Genomic DNA, 27,108 nt, shown 5'->3' on the forward strand with positions numbered 1-27,108 from the left:
ACGTTGACGTTTCACATCTATTGAAAGCACGTTATTGTGTTTGTCAAAGTTATTATAATTCGTTACAACGAAAACATAATTATTGGCTTCACTTAAATATATGCAAATTTAGTTTAAAATCATGGCTGATACAAGTACCAAGGAGTCATCGGTTACAAAAGTTCCTATGATCTATGTCTGTGGCGGTAAAAACTTTTTGTAATTGTTAAACATGACTCAGTTTAGTGTTTGTGTAGAAATTATGTATTCCTTTATTTTATTATATATTTCCAACCAACTAATTAAATGAATGCTTTGCTTGTCTAGGTTGCTGAATTTTAGAATAGAAATATGTAATGAATAGGAACGGGCCCTAAAAACGTACATTACTTTATATAATTCTTAATATAAAGCAAATTTGCATACATAATTATTAAATTCCAGAATGCCACAGAGAAAATGAAATTAAACCAAGAGATCCCATACGGTGCAGAGAATGCGGATACCGGATTATGTACAAGAAAAGAACAAAGAGATGTATCCTTTTTAAAAACAAATTAAGTGAAATATTTTCTTTTTTTTTAAGAATGGATTAAGGTTTAGTCTTGTGTCCTCATAAAATTGATAGTCTGTCATATTAAGAGCGCTTATTCCACTTCTCAGTTTCTGGTATTTTTAAACTTGTGTGCATCTAACTGCATTTATGTCTATAAGCACAACTACTAAAGTTAAGCCAATCAATATAAAGTGTTGTGATACTTTTACATTATATATATATTTTCTAAGGGTTTTATTTTCAATTATATAAAATAGTTGTGAATATGAATGAATATTAAATCAAAATTATGTTGAAAATTGAAATGGCATACGAATCATAATAAATGATTGAAATAATTTCAGACTTAAAATTTATATTTGCCTAAGTATTTATTCAGTTAACTAATTCGTTTTGTAAAACATTAAGTTTGAAGCTTAACATTGTGCATTTAACCTGATAAAAATTTGGCTCACAAATCCTTTAAAAAGTCTAATGAAAATGGCTAATCACCCTTAAAGAACAGTTTTACAACCTTACTTAGGCAAATATACTATTGCATAAATAAAAATATTTCATTGAAATTGTCAAAATGAGTTAAGAATACATCATCATCATTAAATTACATTAATACAACATACTATAAAAACCACAATATTAAAGATGACACTTAAATTACTATTTGAAACATTTTGATTCTAAGCAAAATTATGATACTAAGTAGACTTTCATACTGATTATATGAAATATCTAGTATCCGATTGAATCTCGATTTCTGGCCAAAGCCAATTAATGTCCTATAACCATAACCTTCAGCAGAAGCAAAAGTCTAAAGTTTAACATTTTTAATAAATTCTGTTCAGGTAAGTGTAGGTAAGTGTTGAAGGTCTGTCTTTTGTTATTTTGTATGTATATATTTCTATGATCTGTAAAATGTGTAGGTAAGTGTTTTAATATATAGAAATATATTAAAAAGGTGATTAAGATCTCTTCATCTTCTTCTTTCTAAACCTCTTTTGTTATGACAATTCAGAAAAAATATGTGTGCCAGTGTGCATATAGGGCTGGCAGAGTAATGAATACAAATTACCATTATTAGATCACATCAAGTAAAGTTCTCTATAGAATATTTATACTTAGTCTTCTCCATTAAAGTTATAATGATTGATTATCTAATCAAATACGCGTACAAATTTATTACTATTTTCATTTACTACATGCGAGGACGTCCGGCCGACAATTCTGTGTGATTTCTGTCCACTGCAATGTTGCCCCAATCCTAACATTTTTTTTTAAGAATTCGGTGCTTGTTTGTTGAGTTTGAAGATGTTTTGTCACTTGTTCTTACACAATATTTGGAAGTTATATTATTTTTGTCATGTTGCAAAGAAAATTTAATCACCTTGTCAAGTTACAGTGATCATAAACTTAAAAAATATGACTTTATTTACAATTTCGTTAAATTTTAGACAGCTGAATTACTAAAGCGCGATCTCTTGTTACTTTTTTGATCCTTCAACGTTCAATGGATGCAGTGGGTACAAAATCATTCTCTACATAATAATTTTAAAAAATCCGTACCCAATTTTGCAAGTGAGCAATATTACAATAATCAATTTAATGATCTTTTTAAATCAGGCATGTAATGAAGCTCCATAACCGATAAAAAAATATCTAAGTTTTGTTTTTTCAGTGTTATACCTAAAGAGAGCAGCTAATTTTATTTTAAAGCTATTTTTTTCTGTGGTTATACCTAAATTTATATAATATTACCTACAAATAAAGTAAAAATAATATCTTGTGGTTTTTTCTTTTATTTCTAAATAATGTAAAATCCGTAACCGAAGCTATCCGAAATAATTTAGTATCCGTAACCATATCTGAAACCGATGGAATATTATTCATATATGCGTATCCATATCCAAATATAATTTTAAGAACTTTTAAATATTATTTACCATCATGTTTTTATACTATATTGCTGTAGAAACGATAATCATTTGGATTTGTTGAATGTGTTCTAATTATGTAAATATGTCTGAATCGTGAATAATACAATCATGAATGATTTCCATAACTATAATTTCAGTGGTCGTATTTGATGCGCGATGACGTGAAGAAAATAAAATAAGTGTTTTAATTTTACATTTACTTTAATCTTACCATTATAAAATATCCATCCATATAATGTATAGTAAACAATAAATGGGCAAATATTTGACATATACTTTTTTTATTTACCTTTGTCTACAATTCTAAGATAATATAAAAATATTTATATCCATACAAGTTGCCTTCATTTAAACAGTTATATACTACTAGAGTATCATCTTAACTGATTTAGGAATTTCAATTTATTCTTAAGTTAAAATTGTATAGATAAAAGTTTGATTTTGTGTATACAAATCAAAATAAAACAACAATTAAATTAACTATACACCCAAAAACAGGAATATGTTATTTAAAAAGCGAAAATGACAAATTACTGTAAAGATTTTATAAACAGAAACCTGAAGATTTATAATTAACTTTATTTAAACATTGTATAATAGATTGAAACTGATTGTCTTTTTTTTAAATAGGTACAAATTAAATTAACAAATACTATTACAAAAATATTTCTTCTGCATTAATAATATTTTTGTTACAATCTAGTCCTTTTATAATAAAGAAGTAACAAAAGAACTTTAGGCCTTAATAATTATATAATATTAAATTGGTCGGGTCACACATGGAACCTTAGTTGGCCATGAGAATAAAAATATCTTAGTTTTCTGTAAACACCACTACTTCGGTTGACTTAAGTATATATCTATTGACTATTAAAATTTTATGTAACAATTCCTAATTATTAGCTGTTTTGTTGAATAGCAATCAAACCAACAAGGACAATGTGTGACCTGACATGGCTTGATTCCTGATGTGGAATTCGTTTTTTTACGATTAAAAATACAAAGTCAAATATTTACCCACATGAAGAGTAACTAGTATAAAACAAATATCTAGCACAAGTACTATTTTTTCGATATGGAAGACTCTTCAAATATCTTTATCTAAATTTCGTTTATGGAAGTTGATATGCCAATTACATTAAAAGATACTTTAATGGATTTTGGAAGTAGTTGTTCAGTGTAAATACAGGTATATATTTTATAAAAATACATACAAAAGAGTAATAACTATAGTACTACACTTTTTAAAATGTAATATGTTTCATTGATATTTTAAGCATAGTTTATCTTAAATGGACCACATTACTAGAAGTTTTGAAAAACCTGAATGAAAGTCATAACCTGTGTCTTGCCTCAAATTCAAGAACGTTATTTAACAAATATCCTCATCTCACCCCATATAGAGCTATAAGTAACAATATGTAAGCCTTATACTGGAAGCAAATATAACATTTTTAAAATTACTTCAATTTGAGATATTTACATGATACTCTCCAAAACTATATATAACATAAAATACAAATATGTATATAATTAAAGCGCATCATTTTGTTTTTCACACACTTCTGAGTTAAACCCCAGTATGAATAATTACATCTTAACTTAAAAATAAAAACAAAATTGCACATAAAATATTCTACTTAGTTTAATTTTGGCACTAATTATCTGTGGCACTATAATTAACTTGTGTTTCTATGTCCTGACCATCACTATTTTCAATAGTTTTTATATCACTATCTCGCACATTGTCACACGTCTTATCCGATATCACAGCGTCCTCGTCTTCGGAAGACTCTCTGCCCGCCATTGGCGGGGCAACGATCGAACCGCTTGGCTCACGATACTCTAACTTCGTCGGATCCTTCTCGTGCAATTTCCTCGCTAGTGATTGGAGGCTGGCCAGGGAACTTGCACAATCGGTCGTATCAATATCTGTCAAACTGAGTCCAGCTCGTTCGATTTCGGTAAAAGTACCGAAAGGTAATTTGAATAAACACTCAAGTCTCATTACATGCATCTTGCTCCTGAGATGCTTAGCCAAATGTCCATGTATTCGAAAAGCTATATTGCAATCGGAACAACGAAACGGTCGCGGGTTGAAAGATGTCGCTGCGCCGAATGTCGACGTCATAGAGACTTTATTATGATGAGAACCTGATCGCTCATGCTTTTGAAGATGTCCCCTTGTTCGAAAACTAACAGCACATACACTACACCTAAATGGCCTTTCCATATAATGTATATTGAGGTGCAGTCGTAACTGGGAAGGTTTAGTGAATGTTTTATTGCAAAAATCGCAAACTCTTCGGCCATCCTCCATTAGTTTTCCGGGTGAGTAGGAAGATGTTCCTTCAAAGTCTTTTCCTTTCGTAACTTTGAAAGCTACTCCTCCAACTCCGATTACTACTTTAGACGCAACAGAATCATATTCAGAAGGCGCTAATTTTATACCTTCACCTTCTATACTGTCATCCACCTTACATTTTTCTTCAATACTTATTTTTCCACTGTTACTTTCATCACTTGATAAATCTGGATGAATCTGAATGGAATCATCCAGAGTTTTCATCATATTTATTCGGGCATGTTTTAAATATTCTGATACTACGTGTTTAGCATTTTCGGAATTGGTATTCGGCGTTCGCGCTCTTATTTCACTGTTAATGGGAACAGTGTTTTGAGAATTTTCACTGGTATTACACGAACTATTTGGTATTTCTTTGCCATTCACCAGATTGAAATTACCATTTGAAGAGTTATTTAATGCGTGAACATTTTTATGACTCTCCACCAAGTCTTTTTCTGTAAACATGGAGTTTTCCAGCTCCATTTTTTTAATTTTAGGATTACATGTTAGCTGGCTTTGTTTTATTTTTGAGTCCAGCAAGGCCCGCTCTGTTAAATATGTGTGTAACATTGGCTCACCATTAGCCCATTGACTTTGATGTTGAGGCAGTTTAGCTGTATTTGAAGCCAATGAAGCTAAAACACTAGATTCTCTAGCAGTTGGTATCTCTGGCATATTTGTCATAGTTTTTATTTCACTCTTACTCAGATCCATTGGCTCATTGTCCACATCTATTCTCGAATCAAAAGTAGGTGTTCCAACAACTTGTACTTTTTCCGAAGTGCTTTCAATTAAAGAACTATCCATTAAGATGGGCGTATAAGGATATGTCGTAGGTCGAGCACTAGTTATTAGGCCAGGAGTTGCGGACGTTGCTGGTCTACTACTACCCAAGGATAATAGACAATGGGCGGCTTCATGTTCTGGTAAACGGGACTTGTAAATTTCTGTATCTGAAAAAATAAAGTATACTATGATTCGACTGACAAACAATTATTATTAAGCAATACTAAAACAGAATTTTATTTTGCAGTTTAAATAAAAATTGTAAATGTATCTCAAAATTTAAAAACGAAAAATTAAATTAAATTCACAAATATTAAATTGACTTACCACTCGATTCCGTTTCGCCTTCGTTACCCTCATCGCCTTCCGAATCGGTGTCATCATCAGTTTCGCCTGAACCTTGAGACATTTCAACACCTTCAATGTCAGTTCCTTCGTTTGGATTTATGCCTAATTCGCAACATTTTTTATAATGTGCCTTACTTTTCATATGTTTAGTCAAATTTCCCTTGGTTTTAAAACTGAAACATTTAAAAAGATTCATTATTATTACAAGATCAAGATCTTTTAATGTAATCATATTATTATTATACTAAGGAAAGGTTCAATAAACTCGCAATGACGTTGCAATAAAATTTTTAGATCATAGACGGCTATTATATATATGTTATAACGACCTGTTCTCATTTAAGGCACGTGTGGAATTTTGATTTTTTGTTGGCTTTTTGAATTTAGATTTTTTTGTTTATACGTCATTATAATAGAATTCAACTTTTGAATGTTTATAAATAACGCATAATGACTCCCTACTTTACGTTACTTCCTCCACTGGTACACTTTTTAAATTCAAAATTAGTTTTTCAAGATATGTGTCTTTCCTATTTATCGGAGCGAACGGAGCCATTGTTAAGTCGCAAGATGGCAGGGGGCGATAAATACTTATGAATGCAATATAATTTGAAGGAAATAAATTAATTTATATAGAAATATTTTGCGATCCATAGTGTTGCGCGATTAAGACTGCAATAGCATAACAGTCTCGCTCTATCCTGATAAAAAGCCGATACAGTTCCTATTGTCATTTAACTCAGCTATATATTTAATATATTTTCTGTTTAGTATTGCGTTATCACAGCAATATTCAAATGAATTACAATACATTGGCATGAAGTGTAATTGAGTGTTTGCTCGTCACAATAATATTAAGTTAACAATGATTGTTAAATTCTCAACAATAATTGGAAACACCTCTCTTAAACAAGACATAATAAAAATCTACCCTAACAGCCTGGCCACGGGACGTTCGCCGACGCGACTATTCGCGCGGTGCGAACGGCGAAGCGTCTAGCGACTGAAATAAACGTATAGCAATGTACTAATCATGCCACGCGCAACGGCGACCGGCGAAGCGACCGGCGAATTGTACCGAGCGAATCGCGCGAGCGACTTGCGGCGCGAAGGGCGAGCAAAACAAAGCTATGAATCAGTACGGAGCAAGCCTCGAATTCGGCGGTAGTCGCGGCGAATATGTGCTGTGATCAAACGAATTTAGTTTTTTTCGCGGCGAAAAAAGGAATCCCAAAACTTTTATTGCTGAAATACTAGCTAGACCACCTATTTTAATACTCATTCTAGTATACTCGAAAAAAAATTCTGGATATATTCTGTAACTCTCGTATTTCTTGTTGGATTTCCCCGTCTATACCCCGATTCTTATTCAAATCATGTACTCCACAATCTCTTCCAAACAGTCTCAGGTCTTGAACCAAAAAACGATTACTGTCTAAACAATATCGAGATAATTTCGATAAAGACATTTTGCCGACGGACATTCTTTCTGGTCGTGGCGGCGAACGTCACTGTCCGTGGCCTGCAAACGGTGCCGCGCGAATTGTCGATTCGCCGTTCGCTTCGCCGATCTCCGTGGCCAGGCCGTAATCAATAACTCTTTCGATATATTATATACATGCTATAGCTCTATAGTAATATTTACCTGAAAACGCAATGAATGCACGTGTAAGGCCGTACATCAGTATGTGTTCGTATATGTTTCTTTAACATGGAGGGTTTCTTGCAACGAATCCCACATTCTGAACAAACGTAACGTCCCCGACCACGACCACGAACGTATGTGTATTCCTCGTTACTCTCAAATCCTCCAGCAAGTTCCTTTTTAGGCGTTGCCGTATTATCTGATTGATTTTTTAGTTCTTCTGATTTTTTTGTGTCTAAAAGATGTACAGTCTGGAAATAAACATATATCAAATAAAATATAAGTAAAATAACTTTTAACCAACCAAACAACGAGACATAAGTACCTTTGTACCATTAGTAGTACCATTAGTACCTACATTATGTAAAGAAGATATGTATTATATGATATTGTTTAAAAAAACAGTATGCAATAGATTAACTGAAACTATATAAAATTAACTATTTACAATAGTTTTGGTGGATAGTTTGTATATATAAGGAATGACGTAAACTGTTATTTTGATGACTTCATTCGTTTGAACACATGTTGCACTGTGTTCACTACGATATATTTTATTGTATTCAAATTATATTTCCGAATAGACGTGACTATAAATACAGTAAAAGTAATTATATCAATAGTCAAATTCGACACATATAGATGTTATCGATTGCTTAGCGACGCTTTATTACTTAATATTACTGAAGGTAACATTCATAGATAATCCAGCCAAAGTTAAAATCGTGTAAAGCGCTTTCAAGAATATAGTGTCTTAACTACTGTGAAAAAGTTTTATATTGACTTTAGTGCATACATAATTAACAAAATATATTATAATAGTTTGTACCTGTTTGACGTCCTTCGAATTCTTATTCCATTGCGATGAATGAGTCAATATGAGATCCTGTTTAATCACAGCGACGGCCACGTTTTGCGGTCGATGACGTGAGTCATATAAAGACATAGCAGACGATGCTGACAGTCCCAGCGGGTCTGGCGTCAGCTCAGATAATAACTGTAAACATAGTCATGTATTTACCATACAATCAACAACACGATATATGGGTAACTTCCATTCAATATATCAATCGTAATTACCTGCCAATTACTATACATGGACAGAAAATGTTGATTTGGTACATATGTCGGCTGTGGGCGGTTAATAGTACAGTAGAAAACTTTTGTGGAGCATTTGAGACCTAAGTATGTGTATGCATTGCCATTTAAATATAGTTGCCCATAAGCCTTAGCTGGACGAGGCGTTTCAGGAGATACTAATGGCATCGTGTTTGCATTGGGAGTTATTCCATGATGCCGCTTAGGAGTAAATGTGCCCGGTTTTAACGGCAAAGTCGATGGTCTTAAAAACTTAGGTTTTCTTTCTTCTGGGATAGTTTTGACTGCGACATTTTTTTGAAAATAAGATGTTTCTGATCTCTCATTTGGATTAGAAATAAGCGAGGTTTCTTGAGCATTGCAATTTTTTTGCACTTCTGATGAACTTTGGATTTGATTATTATAAATTTCTGCCTTGGTTATTAAGTTCTCGAAATTAAAGCTTTTTATTTCATTCTCTACTTTTATATCGATACTTTTGGGGGTACTTTTAGATTTACTAAATAAATAATTTTCATTTTCTCTCAAAACGGCAATTTTTGGAAGACCATCTGCGTGTCTCTTTATAGCTACATCGCTACGTATGGTGGTGGCTCTAATATTATTATTCAATGAAAAAGATTTTGTCATTATGGGTTCCTCTGCATGTTTAATTTTTATTATTGGTATATTTTGTGGTTCTGTGTTAAAGTTGTCTTTATTCTGGTTAAATCTCTCTGTTTCTATTTGAGAAACTCTAAGATTCGGACTTCTGAGTACCTTATCGTAATTTAATACCGTAATTCCTTTCCCGCTTGACATGTTGAAAGATAAATGATCTTGAGAGTTTTCTGATGTTACTTTTAAGATATTTTTAGAATTTTCGTTGTTTTTTAATTGTGAGTTTGAAGTTCCAACAAATAAACCTGGTGTATTGGGTCCAGGTATTCCTGGTACATGGGGTATCAACTTCCCACCGTGTAATATAGTTGTTGCACCATTAGGTGATGATGAAGGACTCAAAGGAGGTAAAGTTAAAGGATTATACGCCGTAATAGCACTAAGCGGTGGAAATTGAAAATGACTTATATCATGAATATTAATCATGTTACCATTCTGAGTATTAGGTGTAGAAATTCTAGGAGTTTGATTTTGCGGTGGTGTGCTTATTGCTTCCTTTGGTGTTGGAGGATTATGTACTATGGTACCACCAGAATGTAGACCCGATCTTACTACAACGCTGCTTGCCTCTGAATCGTTACCATATTTTGAAGGTGAAAGATTTTGGTGAATTAAAATTGGAGATAATTGTGTTTTACTAGGTTCAATGCGTAAGGTTGTCGTGCTGCCAGAGTGATCGAGAATTTTTACTTCACCTCCAAACATTTGCAGTGATGTAGAATTATTTCGTATGTGCGGTGAAATTTCTTCCATTGACCTTAATGAAGATGTATTAATTTCCAAACATCTTATTTTAGATTGAGAATAAAGGTCACCAGAGCGAGGTGACATGCTATCAAGCGGTCTTGGACTATACGTATCGGATCTACTATCAAGCCTTCGTTTTGGGCTAGATTCTTTGGATTTTATTCTTAAACTTTCAGTCTTTCTGTTGAACTCTGATGGAATTCGAGTATCCACAAGTCTCGTATTACCGAGTAGTGGCCCTGGAGATGGTAAAGGAGCGACAATGTCGTTGCACTCTGGCTTCAAAATTATAAGATTATCTGGTTTAATTTTCAATGGGGGTGACTTGGTAGATATAGCCATTTTGGAAGTCATTGAATTTTCGGGTAATCGAACATTGATTGAATTACTTCTTACAAAAATATTTTCGGGTCTCACACATTTTATATCCTTTTGAGTATTACTGCTTAAGGTGGAATTATTAGTAATGTTACCTTTACAATAATACAACCTATGAATATCTAAATTATCAGCACTTCTATATACTATTTGACATAAAGGACAAACATATAGAGGTCCTAGAGCATCATTTAATTCGCTTGCAGCGTTAAGTCCATTTGCTTTAGTTTTAAGTAGAAGATCCTTTATTATAGAGCCCTCAGGATTTAAGGGATGTTTATGTTCTTCAACCATCTGAGCAAAACTTTCTGAATGTGACCTTTTTCTGACTAAGTTGTCATTTTCATAAATATTTTTCGTTAAATTCAAAGGTGTCGCTTCAGATTTTATCTCTAAATCATTTATAAATTGTTTACTTTCTGCAATTTGCTTAATTTTACCATACTTTTTTTGTAAAGGGGTTTCAATAACATCAACTATGGCTTCATTATCTGATATAATTTTAGAGATATGTTCCGTAAGAAAATCAGCATTCTGTGAAATAGTCTTTTTTATCTTATCTCTTTCGTCATTTCCCTGATAAAAAGCTGCTCTGAACTTGGGTTTATAAATTGTTTTTGATTTTTTACTATCATTTAAAGATGAAACTGTGTTCATCGAATCATATGTTAATTCAGGTGAAGAAAACTCATTGGGTCTATTATTTTCTAAGCGTATTATAGGAGTATCAGAACCAGGGTCTGATATTGAAGTGGGTGGCATTGACGTATCACTCTCAGAACCACCAGATAAGTCTTCTTCGTTAATAGCAGCAGAAACGTCTGCTCCTTGTAATCTTAAAGCATGTGTTCTTGATCTTCGGTGTTTGTACAAGTTTGACTTTGTCTTAAAAGCAAATCCACAAGGTATACAGGGATACGGTCTCTCATTAGTATGAGCTCTGATATGTTTTTGTAGAACTGAAGGCTTGGCACATGATAATTTACAGTAAGGGCATACATATCGCCCAGAACCTCCACTGTAAGTTTCTTTTATAAAATCATTTTCAAGATTTTCAGTCTTATTTAAAAATTCTTCAGAAAAACTGGTCTTACCAGATATTTGAACAAAACTATTTACATCACTTAATCTAAAATTTTCATCGTTATAATTAGTTTGTACATTTTTTTCCACTTCCATGCCTTGTTTATCGTATTTATCTTTAATTTTTTCAATTTCTGGGTGAGCTGCTGCAATACTTCCATTCGTTATAGTAGAGCTACAAGTAACATGTACAAGTGTTGTTTCTTTTTGCCCATTATCTTCACCTTTGATCGAATTAGATGGTGTCATCGACAATGTTGATGCCATTTTTTTAAACTTCTTATGAAGATAACTGTGATCATTGTTATTGGAAAAGTCATTATCCAAACGTTTTTCTTGTGTAAGCGGCATCTTTTACGCGACTTTAATACCTGTAACAATTAAAATAATTAGTATAATATATATGTATATATATATATATAGAAAAAATAATTTTCAAAATCGTTTTCATTAGATCTTCCACTTTTTTTAGTTTAGTCTGTCTGTCTGTCGTTGCGTTGAAAGCTATTCCGCGTCAATTTTTATATTCGATGCGATTCTTATCTAAATATCGTACTGATGATATAATTTATAAGTGTTTCCATGGGGCAACTTGATTCCATATATTTTTTAAAGGTTATATACAAATCCTCACTTAAACAGGGAGAATTTAAAAAGAAAAACATTTTATACGGGTTTTTAATTATTTCGCAATCTCTCTCTGACACACGCGCTAATTCCCTTTGCGCCCTGTATCTTAATTTCTCATATTATAGAATCTAATGATGACGTACATTTGTATCGAGAAATATTATGATTAAGATATAACTTATGTTTTATTTTTCTGAATTAAATATTATCAGAGTAACTGATATTATTGATGTTTGAACTTTGAAGTCCAACACGTAACTAAAAATATTTTTTTATCTCTTTAATTCATTTTTGTTATTGTAAGAACTGAATCACTATGAATAATTATAAAATATGATAATATTAAAAAAAAAAGCATTGAAATATTTTTTACGACTATAAAATAAGACGTATTTATTTAATAAATCAAAAAGTAATTAAACGTAATATCTAGTTACATTTTTGCTTCAGACAAATAAATAAACATAAATTATTTTTTGTTTATAAGGTACATTTGGTACTCTTCAAAAATATAGCGTTTTAATGTATCATATTTCAATCAAAGAGTAGATATAGATAAACAAACCTTAGATTTAATTAACATTCAAGCAATTATTATAGTACTCATAGTTATTTCTATTTAATTTAATGCTCCGCCTACATTCAAAACGCTTTTTTCACGTGAAATTAGGTGAATCAAGTGAATATCACTAATAATTGAAAATGTCCAATAATTATATTATGTCGCTTCGATTCAATTGTCTTTATTCTTTTTATGGTTGAAATACCTATTGTTTATATTGTTGTATAAAAAATATATTATTATTATTCCGTAACAAATAAAATTGACATATTTTCAATGAGTAAAATTATTTAAATTTGGATTTTTTCAAACCTTCTAAAATAAATACCGCTTGAAATAAATGGTTTAATTTGCATTATATTACATATTTTCTTTGTCTTTGGTAACATGTATTTTTATCATCACAAACTAATATTAAAGATTCAGACAAAAAAGTCCGATGGAATACAGACTACTTATTCTGTTCTGACTATGCCGATTCTTCCTAGACTAATACCTGTTTTGTTTACTTAAGATTCTATAATTTCGAAAATATTTGATAACCCTTAACAATATATACGTATATAGAGTTACGACAATTTTACTTTAATAATTACACGAAATAATAATGTACGAATACTTGAGTAACAAAAAATACATAGCGACTTACGCACTGAATTAACAGATAGTCGCTAATGTCATCGCGAAATAACATGTAGGTACCTACTTACAATATTGTACTCGACAAATGTTAAAAAATAAAAAATCTAATTGTTGAGATTTTTATTATAAAATTATTATCGTTTGAAATCTTGTTCAAAATTAATAAAATAAATAGTCATCGACTTTCGACTTGATGATTTATTTTGTCGCTTCATAATATGTTTCCCATTCGCCCGTTCCATCGCAGTAAGTCACATTTTCCAAGAATAACAACAGCTAAATCAAAGACAAATAATTGGTAGGTCATTTATTTAAATATGTTAACTAAAACAATTCAATAAAACATTTTTTGGTCTCACTGTATTTTTGATTGAATAGAGAAACTGTTTTCAAAACTTTTCACGCCAAATTATTATCTTAGACAACAATAACGAAATTCTTGTAATTGTTAAGCTTAGATAGATATAAACAACATCTTGATTCCGCAACTGTTTGACGCAGAGCGCATGTGCTGCTCTACTCTATGTTATGTCGAATATTACGATGTGACATCATCGTGACGTAAGCACGAACTTGCGCTTTGCGAACGAGGATATCCCCGTTTTTTCTTAGAATCTATATCTGCCAGCTTATATTTAATCATTTTTTTTACCAAGTACACATATATACATACATATTTATATTTATTTTTATATAAAAATAAAATAGGTATATTAATAATTTTCTATAAGATAATTCCATAAATTGGATATCTTTATAATACCTATATATTTATGTAATTTACTTTCTGATATAAAATAGACATTCCATTTATTAAAAATAATCGAAATACCAATTCAAAAGATATCACATTTGTGTATAGCTTTTATTATACTATATCGCATTAAGAGAGCGAGATGTGAAAATGCAAGTGTGAGTGTTCATCTAGATACAATCCAAATACATGTAGTGGTACGAGTGACGACCTCGCTTTGCGCTCACTCGAGGCATTTGTAGAGGGCTGCGTTGCTGCGTTCTGAGAAGGCGTTACAATTTCTGAGAACCGGAGACAAGCAAGCCGCTCAGGTCGTTTATAACGAACGAGCAAATGAGCGCAGTACGCATTACGCACACAGAAGTAAACGTTTGCTGTTACCCAGATCAGTATATAACTATGACTCGCTTTGCGGCTGTCTTTTTTATTAACAAAATCGCGATCGTATGATATTATCAACACTTGTTGACATTAATTCATAACCATTTTTTTTCTTTTTTTTTTATATTATACCTAAGGGATTTCGTATACTTTGGAAAAAAATATAGTTTTTGCTTTAAGAAAAAAAAAAAGTGTGAGAGACAAAGGAATCCCGATGGTCGGCCGCCGTCCGCCGGCCTGGCGCCAAGCCAGGCGGCCCTGGTGACGCCTGTGTCTGCCGCCAGCACGCCGCCAGCCTGTTTAGCCCTACTAATTTTATGTACCTAGTTCTAAGTACCTATAGAAACATCATTTGTTATAGGTTATACCTCGTATACCTAGGCGATATCTATGTTGTTTCATTATTTAATAGTGAAGGGTTAATTTAAGCTATATACCTATATTATTTCCAAACTACCCAGCTCATATCATGAATTCGCCCTTGGCAATTGACAAACGATGATTTACAAATGTTTTGCATTTTGCAATTTATTAATAGGCAAATTACTATTATACAGATATCTTATATCTACTTTTTTTTCTTCTTTATATTCTAAATGTGAGAATAAATTATGTAAACACCCTTATAAAGGAAATGTATGGCAATGAAAAGTTAAGATAAAACATCCGCTTTTACAAGTATTTAGAGTGTAGCTTATTTGACTAGGCTCCGTTATTAATTACAATGTTTTCCATAGTATATGGATCAAGTGTAATGTTGAATGTATTTGAAATATTATTTAATATAATAAGTGCAGACCGCGAAATTATTTTAATAAGGTCTCACATAATATTACCGTTCAGTTTACGGGCAAAAACGTAAACATTACAAGCAAAATATTAATACAATACCGATTACAATTTACGAAATATTATATTGTGTTGAATAAGAGATCAACTTAAAATACCTTACCAGCCGCGGGACAATGAATCAATCCACCATTATATTGGGAGTATTCTTGATATCATTTGTTTACTCCTTCTGAACATATGTCAACAAGTCCGATAGGCTGCATTTCACCCGCGCGTAAGTGAATCATCGTTAATAATTGCGCGACGATCCACGCCACGACACACACACTTACATACACCTTTTGTATCGTCACACTTGTGTCACTTACACTTCGACAGAAGAATATCACTCTCTTTTTTGCGTATGATAATTATTGGTTTGTACGTTATTTCCTATTTTATCTATGAACCGTGAATGTATTTCTGACAAACGCACATTCCAAAAACGAGCGACGCACGTTACCACGCCGCGGCTGACTGTTCAACTGTTTTTAGTTGTACTTTGTCGTTGGTTCGTATCGTTTCGTTCCGTTCGGCTGTAAGCTACCTCCCCCTCTGCCCGCGATCTCTCCGCGCGCCTCTCTGACTATACGAGTGTGCGCTTGCTGTAAAGAAGTGATTCATGGCGCGTTCTATCTATCTCCTTCCTTCACCTCAACCGGATCGGTCGCTCGTCGTAATCTATTTATACATATCTATGCACGGACTTTAACACTGCGATTACAGTACCATCTTTTACAAATTTACTATACATTGTATGCCATTTTATTACAAAATTTTCAAAAGGTAAACATACCTGTGCAACATTAAAACAGTTAAAAATCTAAACATATACGTGCTTTATTTTACAAGTAAAAACAGTACATAGATACCAGTGCCTTTACCTACTTATCAATATCCAGTAGACATAACCCAAACCATATTTTTTTTAAATAAAACTTATTTATCTATTTTTACAAAACTTAATGAAATGAATTATTGAATGAACATTAAGAAAAATACCTACCGATATGTTTTGTAACTATGTAAACATCCCTGTGATAGATTCACGTTCACTACATTCTTATTATGATTATAATAATTGCACCTGGTTAATATTTCGTAAATCACCTTTATAAAGTTGTTAAGTCAAGAAATATTGACTATAGGTACCATTCGTATAATTTTAATGCAGCAGTGATTTCGTAACGGTTGCGCCCGACTAGAACGGGTATTGGCTTTATGTGCCACTGTTCATTTTACATTCTCTATATAAATCAACTGAGGCGCATTTTATTCTTAATAGGCATAGGAAGTTTTCTATATAGTTATTAAATAATAAGATTTAAATTTGCCAACATAATTACTTATATATAAATATGCAATGGACAGGCTTCCATAATCAAAATGTTTAAGCAACGAGTAGGTACCTATTGAACTGGCATTTTCCTATATTTAACTTATCGCTTGAACTCGATATCGCTAAGACCTCTTTATCAAAATGCTAGAACCTATATTACTTATTTTGCTCAAAGACAAATAAGACCGCGTCATCGTGGATCTTAATTTACTAAACTATAAGATGATAAGCAACAGTGGAGAAACTCCTCAGTACTCGAGTCAGATATGAATGTATAAACACATTATTTGCAATGATAATTCAAGGCGCTTATCACTTGTGTGGAGGCGATGACGCACGCGCTATGTCGATAGCGCGCAGTCGCTCGATTCTTGGTCAGGAAACTAGTGATACATGAAACATCGAGACCGACAATATTCCATAAAAATGTGCATATTAATAAAAACTCAATGTTTAATTATAAGTTATCTTTATGTCTTTATTAGTGTCTAAATATTTAAAGTACTTAATTCATTTATAACTTACTTATTTTCAAAACCTATATTTTTATATTTTATTCTAAAAATGTCATAAGGCAATAGACATTTCTTAGTAGAAACGGGAGCGCCAAGGTGTGGAGCACTTGTTGCGTTGATTCTTTGACGTTCTCCGCCTGTTGCTGCCACGCTAGCCACGTCACATTGTGACCTTGAAACACGTGCCATAAAAATAGTTGTGCATGATAGATACTCAACTTTGAACAATAATTCTTTAATTGCTACAAGAATAGATATAAAATAATTTACAGCAACACGTAATAATGAAATAATACGATGTAAAATATTCACTCGATCTTTAATAACAACAAGCGCTGAGTTGTTGGAAACATAGCTATTGAGTAAATTGTTAGTCCGGCCAGGCGCCATAAAGTCGCGTGGGCGGGAAACCCGTCTTGGAAACGAGCGTTGAAATCAACACACATGTATAGATGGTGTGTCTATTGCCTACCTTGTCTACCTTTTTAAAGATTAAGTAGGTAATAATCGTAAATAATTTTCTCAATAATATAATCTTAATTAAAAGGTTATTTAAAAAAATGTTTGTAATCATACTCTGGAGTAGTATGTTGGTTGTGCACTATATATCACTAAATGAAAGCTTAAAAGTGAGCAAGGATTCCCCCACCCTAGTCGGGCTTCCCTTAGAACCGGGTCATCGGCTGGCTGGCCTGACCGCTATGCCGGCGCGTTGCTGTGACGGGCCGCTCACTACTCGGCCGCGCCCCGCCACTAGTCGCCTTGTTAGGTGTTTCGGTATACTGGCTACGTAACGCCTACTTATTTATACCAAACTAATCGATAGCGTATGAATGGCACGCAAACGCTAAGGAATTTCATGAAAGTTTTGAACACAAATAACCAATAAGGATAAACAATAATGTGGCAGCATTAGGAAATACTGTACCACATAGTCCACATACCCATATTATATGTAAAAACGTAAACGCAAGTTCAGCGTATCATTTCATATCATCTCCTATAATATCGAATTCCCTAAAATTTTATAATCACGATTTTTTACTAAATATTATTTAATATTTGTTTCGTAACGGGTAAAACATATAATTTAAAATCCGTCCGCCAAGTAATTTGACCTTCGGGTTATTCAAGTTTCAAAGTGTTATTCTCCTCCAGAAATAAATTCGCAGAAGCAGGATGAAACGCAAGACAAGCATTTCTGATGACGATATTATGAGCACGCCAGATTATTGCCAAAAATATGTACATGTAAATTTCAGCGATTAAGAAATTTGTAAACAAATTTGATATATATTTTTTAAATATAAATACCAGGTTCCACTTCGCCAGTTTTTCGAATATGTTTATTATTAAACAATAGTTTAAAAATATCCAATTTGTAAAAGCTATTAAGAAATATTGGTTAAAATAATGATAATATTAACAATTATAGTTAATATTTACTTACAGAAAACGCTTTAAATGTTTATTAAAATTATATAGGTAGGTATCGTTTTGATAAGGATTAATATTGTATGAATAATCAATTATCCTAAGGTATAATTTTTTTCCGCAAATTAAAAAAATAAATAAAACTATGACTTGTCTATTAAATATGGATATAATATGCCACTCTTCTGACTTTTCTTTAAGCTTTTTTAAAAGATCTATAAAACTTACATAAAGTGCGTGCATTATTTAGAAAGTTCCAGGACCAGCAAAATTTTTTTTATTACTACTTACTATATAGGTATTGCTTTAATTAAATAAATAATAAATTACATAAATATACTAAAATTGATACCAACGATTCTGTAACTGTAAGCCATCATAATATCAATAATAGATATTCATCGGAATAGAAGTTTAGCGTGATTCCGAAAAAATAACATACTACTTATGTAAACTACGATATATTTATATTATTGCTACTGTAATCGAATTACTCACATTATATCAAAACATTTTATAATTTATTTAGTTGAATTAAAAAAAAAACAAAGATAGGAAAAGTTAAATACTGTTTAGTCTTACGTTACTTAGTTATGTGCTTTTCAAAATTAAGCGTAAATGTGATAATTTACTAATTTATGTGCATTTATAAAATAAATAAAAAAGCTTGAGATCCTTACGTAATAAATAGTAACTAACGGTCTTAGTTATAAAGTTGTTCAGAGAATGTTTAGTTAAACACTGATTTCTCTTTCTGCAATCATAGATTTGACATTCTAAAGAGGACAGCATTGTTTAAATAATTATCCCAATAACAACATTAATATAATAAGCAGTTAATGTTTTTGTTTTATTGAGCCAAGATTAATTTCTAGCAAAATATAATATGCATTTAAATAAATGCCTTTAAAACGAAGTTTGTCCCTCGAAATATTACATGACAAAAGTACTCGTGCGTACCCACGACTTAACGAATGCTTACCTAGTAGTATAATAAAGAATAATTATCTATTAAGTCGAAAAAGAAAACTCGACAAATCAACTGTGAAATTATTAACATTAATAGAAAATCAATGTATATTATGAATACATAATTGATTAGTTATGCGATACCAACAAAAACGAATGAGGCGCTTTTATCGTTCGCTTGAATATAAAATACCTAATCCAATTTTACTTAATTAATTATATTAAAACAAAGCAGCTAAAATGTTTTTGTAAGAATATTTTTCGGAAAGCAAATACCTACACTATACACATGTTTGAATATGATAATAATATTTGTGAGTCAGCGAGTCAACGGAGCTCAGCACCACTTGACCAAATAAATATCTATTAATTGTTACTAGTCTTTCCTCAATGACGCTTATTGCCATTTGCATACGACGAAATAACGATCGTTGGTAATTCGATATTTAGTTTGTAATGGCGAGTGATTTGCTTAGTCATATCACTTTACAACACAAATTTCAAATTGTTTAGAAGTTTGTAATTTTTTCTTTGAGCGAAATGCCATGTACTTTAAATAGACTTGGCGTATATTACTTTCATTACAAATACAGGCGAAGTGACAGTGGAGCGCGCTGGGATTAACATTTGGTAATTTGCCAGAGTTTTGAGTTTGGGGAGGTGTTCCTGCTTCCGAGATGCATTCTTCACGCCTACACAAAAATCGTTCTATTAAAATATATATACTCCGTAATAAATTGACGATTTAAGAATACTATTGTAAACTAAGACTAAATGTACTAATACTTAAATATGATCGTATGAATCTTCTCTGAATAAATGCGTGGTATAATATAGTATGGTACGAAAAGTCACGTTTTTGCGTTATAATTCTGCAACTTCTACTCTATTCGTTGATAATGATAAGTTATGATAAAAGATAACCTGTTATAAAACAATAGATAACTGGTGTAACGAATTTTGCACTGTAATCTTCACTAGGTTTCTGTCGAACACGTATTTTATTACACATGTTTTAAACACATAGTATGCAATTCAATGGTTATTATAGAAGCATAACCTAGAAAGAAATGAAAATGCTTTTATCATTTGAGAATGTTACATTTCCATAATATCCGTATTAGTATGGAGCAAATTTTTGACAATGCATTCACGTTCGATAGGTTTAAAAGTGAAAATAAAACAATCACAAATACTTGTTTTTGAAGTTTCTCATTACGTCATAATACCATAAATATACATAATTATATATAGTATAGTATATATATAGTATCCATTGTGCGACGTGTCGCAACGGAAATTATAAAGTATCTTGTTTAAAGTACTTGTAGATTTTCGATTATTTTATAATCTTTATAGATGTCTTTATGTTGTTTGAAAGATGACGAATGAAGCTGGAATAATAAATGAATATTTACAACATATTTTATTTAATACATATATAAGTAGGTATCTATTTTTTGCGAGTGCTCACTATTTTAAGAGCTCCATATGCATATTCCGTTGTGACCTCTATTTTGAAATAATCGTCAACACCTGGGTAATACACCTTTGGGTGTGTTTTCTTGTTGTTTCCTTATAATTTAGGATGTAGGTACTACGGTATTTCCTAATTTAATAAGCGCTATCTGACTCAAATACTAATTAATGATAATAATTTATCTGTTCTACAGAAATATATACTATAAAAAGATTACTATAAATTACATCAAATGAATTGTTTGTTCTTTCTCCGCTTTGGATAGATTCGTTTTTATTATTTTCATTGCTGCATTATTTTCATCATTTTTGATTTCCTATACAGTTGTCTTTTCGAAACGTTTTCGAATCACACGTTATACTTTTTTAACATTTATTAAATATCAATTGACTTACTTAAGAAATCCTAGACACAGGTATGGTAGGTTTCTTGTAATGGTTTTAACAGTGGCGTAGCATAGGTCGCTAGCACCCGGTGCGGATTCCAAATTTGCCGCCCCCTTATTTTTGCAATCCATTATAAAAAAATTGGGGCATGGTAAAAAGAGTACTTTTATTGAATAACATTAACATGAAAAGTAAAGTTAACATTTTTTTACATAGAGTAGAAGGTAGAATATCACTAAGAAAAATTACAGAGAAAACGTAATACAATAATGGAGAAATCGCCTACTTCACGAACGCTCTTTTGCGCACGAGTATCATTACAACCTCAACTCCTCAACTGGAAGATTAAAATTTAACTTTTCTAGTCTTCCTAAATAATAGTTATTGAGAAAGCTTGCGCTTGCATCACCCATGCATAGAACCTGCATAGGTACCTGGGTATTTGGTATTTGGTAACAACAAAAAAAATGACGAAAAAAACAGTGAAAGAAATTAACTTTTTTTTCTCTTACTGCCACCTCCGCAGCGCCGCCCCCGGCAAAGTGCCGCCCGGTACGGACCGCACCCTCCGCCCCCCCCATGCTACGCCACTGGGTTTTAAGACTTGAAAATTTTTGTCACGACTAAATACATATATAAAACTACGTCTTTATATATATAAATATATATATACCCTACTCAAGTTATTGTCGATTTATTACTTATACTGTTAAACGTTATTTAATAAATAACATCTGATAGTATCGTAGTATAGTTGAAATACAGTACTGATTCTGAGGAATCACCACTAAAGTCTTTAACAACCTACCAACGGACTATATACTTACAGAACATAATATATGTAAAGGATCATATGCTTACATCATAGTAGCTTACATACGTGTCTATATGAACCGTATGTTTAGTTCCAAAAATAGTCTATGTCAGCAGTTAACATTTGGCCAACTAGTGTGTAGAGCAGTAGTGCGATTCTGAAAAAATCACTTCGTATCTCACTCATGAAATGTTGACAACTGACTTACGGTGATACGTCATCATAGTATTATGATATGTATATCCTATACATTTATAATTATATTATTTTATAGTCAATGTCGCATATCACATTCTGATATATCACGAACGTGTTCTGCGGTGAGTTTCGAGTTTATTTTTACAGAATACTTCTACAGAGAGCTATTTGCCGATATGACTTGTATTTTTGATGGAAATTAAAGATAATATTAACTTTCATTCATCTTCGAATCGACCAATTTATATACTTACCATAAAAGTCACAAATAAGTTCAAAAGAATTGCAATTTAAAACTCATAGTTTCGGTTTTTACACTAAGAAATATAGGTAAGTTACTAGAGCAGGTGATTTAATTTCCTTTAATATTTTTGATTATTTTATTGATACTAAGAATTAAATTAATACTAAGAATATAAAAATTATATCAATAACGATAAATTTTAATTTACAACACATCAGTTACTACGGTAACTATACCAATTATACGACTCAATTAAAAATGAAAACGTATCAGTGTTATACAATGATGGCGTACTGCCCATTTGTTATACCTGCAAGTGTTATCGATAAGATAGTGGAATCGTCACAATAAATGACAGCCGTGAATCGTCATTAGTAAGTTTAGTTGAACCGGTGTTACGATTCTTGGAATCCCCTAGCACGCGCCACCGACCGCCTCCCACCTCCCACTGCCTCAAGTTACGAACTTTTTCTCTTTACCTCTCTGTTATTTCTTGGAATTTACCTAGCTTCTCAGCGCTTTAGTATTTTGAAATATGTACATCGATCTCTGTTTTAAGTTTCGAACGTGTTTAATAAATGCCTTTTTTAATAAATGCCTTTTTTAATAAATGCCTTTTTTAATAAATGCTTTATTTATTTTGTATTAACAGTTAATATAATAAATTCTTTCCGACTATTTATATTTTGATTATCATTTTAAGCGTAGACTACCTTCGCGATGTTAGAAATATCGTTTACCTATTATTATACTTTAAAGTGTACAGTGGTCGAATTAAATAGAAATAATTGATTGTTTTTCTAAGAATATGTTTCGAAATATCGATAAAATTATTTCTTTCTATTATTTCAGATTGTGATACTTATATAATAACATACTTATATAAATATAATTATTACAGATAATGCTTTTTGACGCATAATTTTACAGAGATCAATGAAAATTGTGAACTTTTAAAATATGGTTAAAACTTGTATGTTCAGATTATATATCTTATATGATTTAAAGAAAAATAATCTATTGTGCATATGTTACTTTTTTTTTTTTTTGTGATATATTAATATAAAAAAAATATCGTTAATTATTTTTCAGCTACGACTGTTATGATGCTATATAAGCGGACTTATCTTGGTATAATATTGTCTGAGAGTGGAAAATACATGTCCGACTGTCGGCGCCCCCAAGACTCGTTTGCGTTACCATAGTGACCCTCATGAATAGACGGTACTTTAAATAGGGTAAAGATACACGAGTAAATATATGACCAATAAATAAACTTTTGACACAACGCTTCGAGATGTTTAATTTAAATCAATCCATCCATTTTGGTAATTTTATTTTTTAATATGTTTTTTCTTTTTACTATAGGCATCCTGTATCGAAAACTTCTAGCTTCTAGCGCACACTTAAAGCCATCAATAGTTGATATTGATGCGGCGTGGTATTAACCACTTTTTTAATTTTTTAATGTTGCCTATAGTCTAAAGAGACTGTATATTATGAAATATAAATGCTTATTTGTTATTTGATGATGACGATTACATACATATGTTAGATTATAATATTTACCTCGATAATTCTCAAATAGGTTGCCTAGCTAAATCACGAGCCGATACTGTTAAATAATATTAACTTTTTTTTATCTTATTAGTCGAGATAATATTCCACGAGGTATTCTAAAATATAGGTTGTCTGCTTTCCCTTTAATACAACTATGAAATTGCCAGGTAGAAACAGGTATACAGGCATTATTGATATACCCTTATCAGGTATTTCATTGTTTTTTTTTTATAAAATAAAAGTTACTTTATTGTCTTTAAAACAGTATTTAAATTATCTTGTCAAAAGTCTGTCACATCCATGGCTCTTTTATCGAAATGTACATATTATCACACTAGCTACTAGTCCGACTTCGCACGGGTCGAATTAGGGTTACATATCATATTGTTTTCTAACAACTAACAAAAATCATTAACATATTTCAGCGAATTTACCCTAAACTTAATGAATTATGCACATACACCATCGTCATGAATCACTTAACAAAAATCGTATAAAAATCTGTTTAGTCATTTTAGAGTTTGTCGCTACAGACACGGTGGAAAGACTTAATTTTATAATATGAGTGATATTAACTTTGCCATCGTCAAATAACAGATGAGGCCTGAGGATATATTTTTCATAAACCATATCCCGTATAGTAGATATTACAAGTCGACATATTGTCTCAACGTGTACAATACGTTTCGTACGTAGCGTACAGTGTTTGAAGTAACCATCACATGCGAAAGAAGATGTGATATTTTGCAGTAAAAAAAAAGTAAAAAGTAAGTTCCAACAGGTTTTACATATAAATCGAAAGATACATTAATGGCTTTAACAAAAAAAAAGTTAAGTAGGTAAGTATGAATATTGTTTAATGAAATGCCTGTTGTTTAAATGTGTGTTTATTTGAGATTTCCACGTCACGCCATCGGATAATATAGTTGCATTATTTCATATGTTAACTCAGGGCCGGATCTACCATACGGCTTCAGCCTAGGGATTCAAGGGGGCCCCAGCTAAGTTAAGTCAAAGTCAAAAATAGACGATAAAGCGAAAGAGTCCATAACTTTATTAAATTAAACAGATCGTATGGTTTACAGCCCTGCGAGTTCTGCAATGAATCAAACCCATTTAATTAATTTAATTCAAGTCTGCGTTCAGATATGTCTTAGATGAGCTCCTAGGTAGTGTTAACCCAGGCCCCCCTAAACTTACGGTCCGGCCCTGTGTTAACTACATATAAAACAATGAAACTCAAAATATTGATTAAATATAATCAATAATTAATCTATTGACGAAGCCCTCCTTTAAGGAAACAGCGACGTATTTTATCTGATAAAGCTGACATTTATCTTTTATTTTCAATAATTTCCGAAAACTAAATCTTAAGCTAACTAAGTACTTCACTGTAATTTAGTTTTGTTCTTATACATTGTTTTTTCTCAATAAAACTAACTTTATTTTAATTCTTTCTCCACACACCTTTTCATCCGTACATTTTTGATATTTTTTGTATTGTACATTTATGGTTATGCGTTACATTAATAATAATAATTAAATTTATCGTATAAAGTATGTATTTGTATATTTAAATGGCTGTATGATTATTTAACAATTGTTTTAACTCTAATGTTTATAACTAAGGTCGATTGCATAATATTTACAAAGGTGTAAAAATTATTAGTTATTAATGAAATCAAAATACTCTTTTATGTATATCAAAAAACATACCCATAAATTACATTCAAGAAAGATGCATAAAATGAGGTCTTATCGCTAGAACAGCAATCTGTTCCAGGCAAACTTAAGGTAAGAGGAATGAAACAGAGGTAAGACAGGTATAATATTTGTGTCTTTGTTAAGCAAGCGTGAAAACCGCCTACGCTACTTGTGCTATGGAAGATGGTTTAAAGTCGCACGATCATTTTCAAATAATACACAGCAGTAATTGTTATGGTTAGATAGCTTTTGGTTCACGGAAAATAATAAACAACGTTGTAAACTCGTAAGCCGAAATGACGATCACGTTTGATGTTATCGAGCAAAATTCTATGAGGGTCATTCGGCATTGTATTACATGACCTTTAAGACACTTGCATAATTAATTATTTTTCAAAAGCAATATTATAATAACGATTACGTATACGAATACACTACACTCGTGAACGAATAGCTTAGCATAATATAATTGATGTTTGATTTGCAGAGTTCATTAAGATGTCTTTAATGTCGCAGGTTAATATAGGCTAATATAATAAATCATATTATACTCTCCGTAGTCGGACAAAAATTAAGTGTTACACATAAAAAAAAAAAGGAAATTGTGTCAGTTTTGTTATTAATTCTGAATTCATTCATTTATTTTATATATATGTATGTTTATATTGAATATACTCGTAAAATACATTATAAACGGAAATATTAAGTATCGGATTTATAATTTAGTACTGTAGATTATATAAGAATGAAAACGTATAGCAATTTATAGCGCATTGACTTTTGGCTCGCAGAAGTTACTAAACCAGTACATTCGAAGGTGCACCTGCCTTCACATAGCCTGCCTGTTGCAACGGCGGCGGCGCGGCGTCCAAACTATTTGATACATATAAGTAGTTGCAAAATATACCTGTATAAATATATGCAACATCGTTTATATTATGAGGTATGTAAAAGTTTTACATAAATATGTTACAAACGTACTCGTTTATATAGGATTCAAGCGGATCCCTATTACCTACTAGAAAGGTAAACAAAAAAGAAAAAAAGATTTTCGGTATGATTTCAGTAACGATTTAAGGAAATAGACGTAGAAAATATGAATATACT

At 31.6% G+C, this 27,108-nt stretch overlaps 2 protein-coding genes and 1 long non-coding RNA gene across 6 annotated transcripts in view; 2 read left to right on the forward strand and 1 right to left on the reverse strand.

Moving 5' to 3' along the window:
• Positions 1-2,737, forward strand: Polr2k (RNA polymerase II, I and III subunit K). Its single transcript, XM_026632132.2, has 3 exons — positions 1-185; positions 424-516; positions 2,604-2,737. Exons 1-3 carry the CDS (start codon positions 122-124, stop codon positions 2,624-2,626), a joined length of 180 nt encoding a protein of 59 aa, XP_026487917.1. The 5' UTR covers positions 1-121; the 3' UTR covers positions 2,627-2,737.
• LOC113394704 (uncharacterized) overlaps positions 2,649-27,108 on the reverse strand; it is a 25,712-nt gene continuing 1,252 nt past the window's right edge. For 2 of the 4 annotated variants that reach the window (XM_026632131.2, XM_026632130.2), the window contains exons 2-6: positions 8,673-11,929; positions 8,422-8,589; positions 7,593-7,843; positions 5,927-6,120; positions 2,649-5,766 (exon numbers count right to left, since the gene is read on the reverse strand). In XM_026632131.2, coding sequence (XP_026487916.2) covers positions 4,124-5,766; positions 5,927-6,120; positions 7,593-7,843; positions 8,422-8,589; positions 8,673-11,909 — 5,493 coding nt within the window. In that variant the 5' untranslated portion in view covers positions 11,910-11,929 and the 3' untranslated portion in view covers positions 2,649-4,123. Of the gene's footprint in view, positions 5,767-5,926; positions 6,121-7,592; positions 7,844-8,421; positions 8,590-8,672; positions 11,930-15,474; positions 15,923-27,108 lie in introns of those variants that run through there. The other 2 variants (XM_026632128.2, XM_026632129.2) reach the window with 2 other exon arrangements.
• Positions 26,762-27,108, forward strand: part of LOC135194823 (uncharacterized) — a 1,873-nt gene continuing 1,526 nt past the window's right edge. Inside the window, exon 1 of the long non-coding RNA XR_010309997.1 lies at positions 26,762-26,944. This is a non-coding gene — a long non-coding RNA (uncharacterized LOC135194823). The remainder of the gene's footprint in view (positions 26,945-27,108) is intronic.

The sequence above is a fragment of the Vanessa tameamea genome, chromosome 2 (assembly GCF_037043105.1).
Source record: "Vanessa tameamea isolate UH-Manoa-2023 chromosome 2, ilVanTame1 primary haplotype, whole genome shotgun sequence".
Taxonomy (NCBI): Eukaryota; Metazoa; Arthropoda; class Insecta; order Lepidoptera; family Nymphalidae; genus Vanessa; species Vanessa tameamea.

What these genes read in the sequence shown, in the direction of transcription:
- Polr2k (XM_026632132.2), top strand. Translation starts at nt 122, where the DNA reads ATGGCTGATACAAGTACCAAGGAGTCATCGGTTACAAAAGTTCCTATG. An exon ending in TATGATCTATGTCTGTGGCG is followed by an intron (nt 186 to 423) that starts GTAAAAACTTTT and finishes ATTAAATTCCAG; the next exon opens with AATGCCACAGAGAAAATGAA. An exon ending in CAAGAAAAGAACAAAGAGAT is followed by an intron (nt 517 to 2,603) that starts GTATCCTTTTTA and finishes CTATAATTTCAG; the next exon opens with TGGTCGTATTTGATGCGCGA.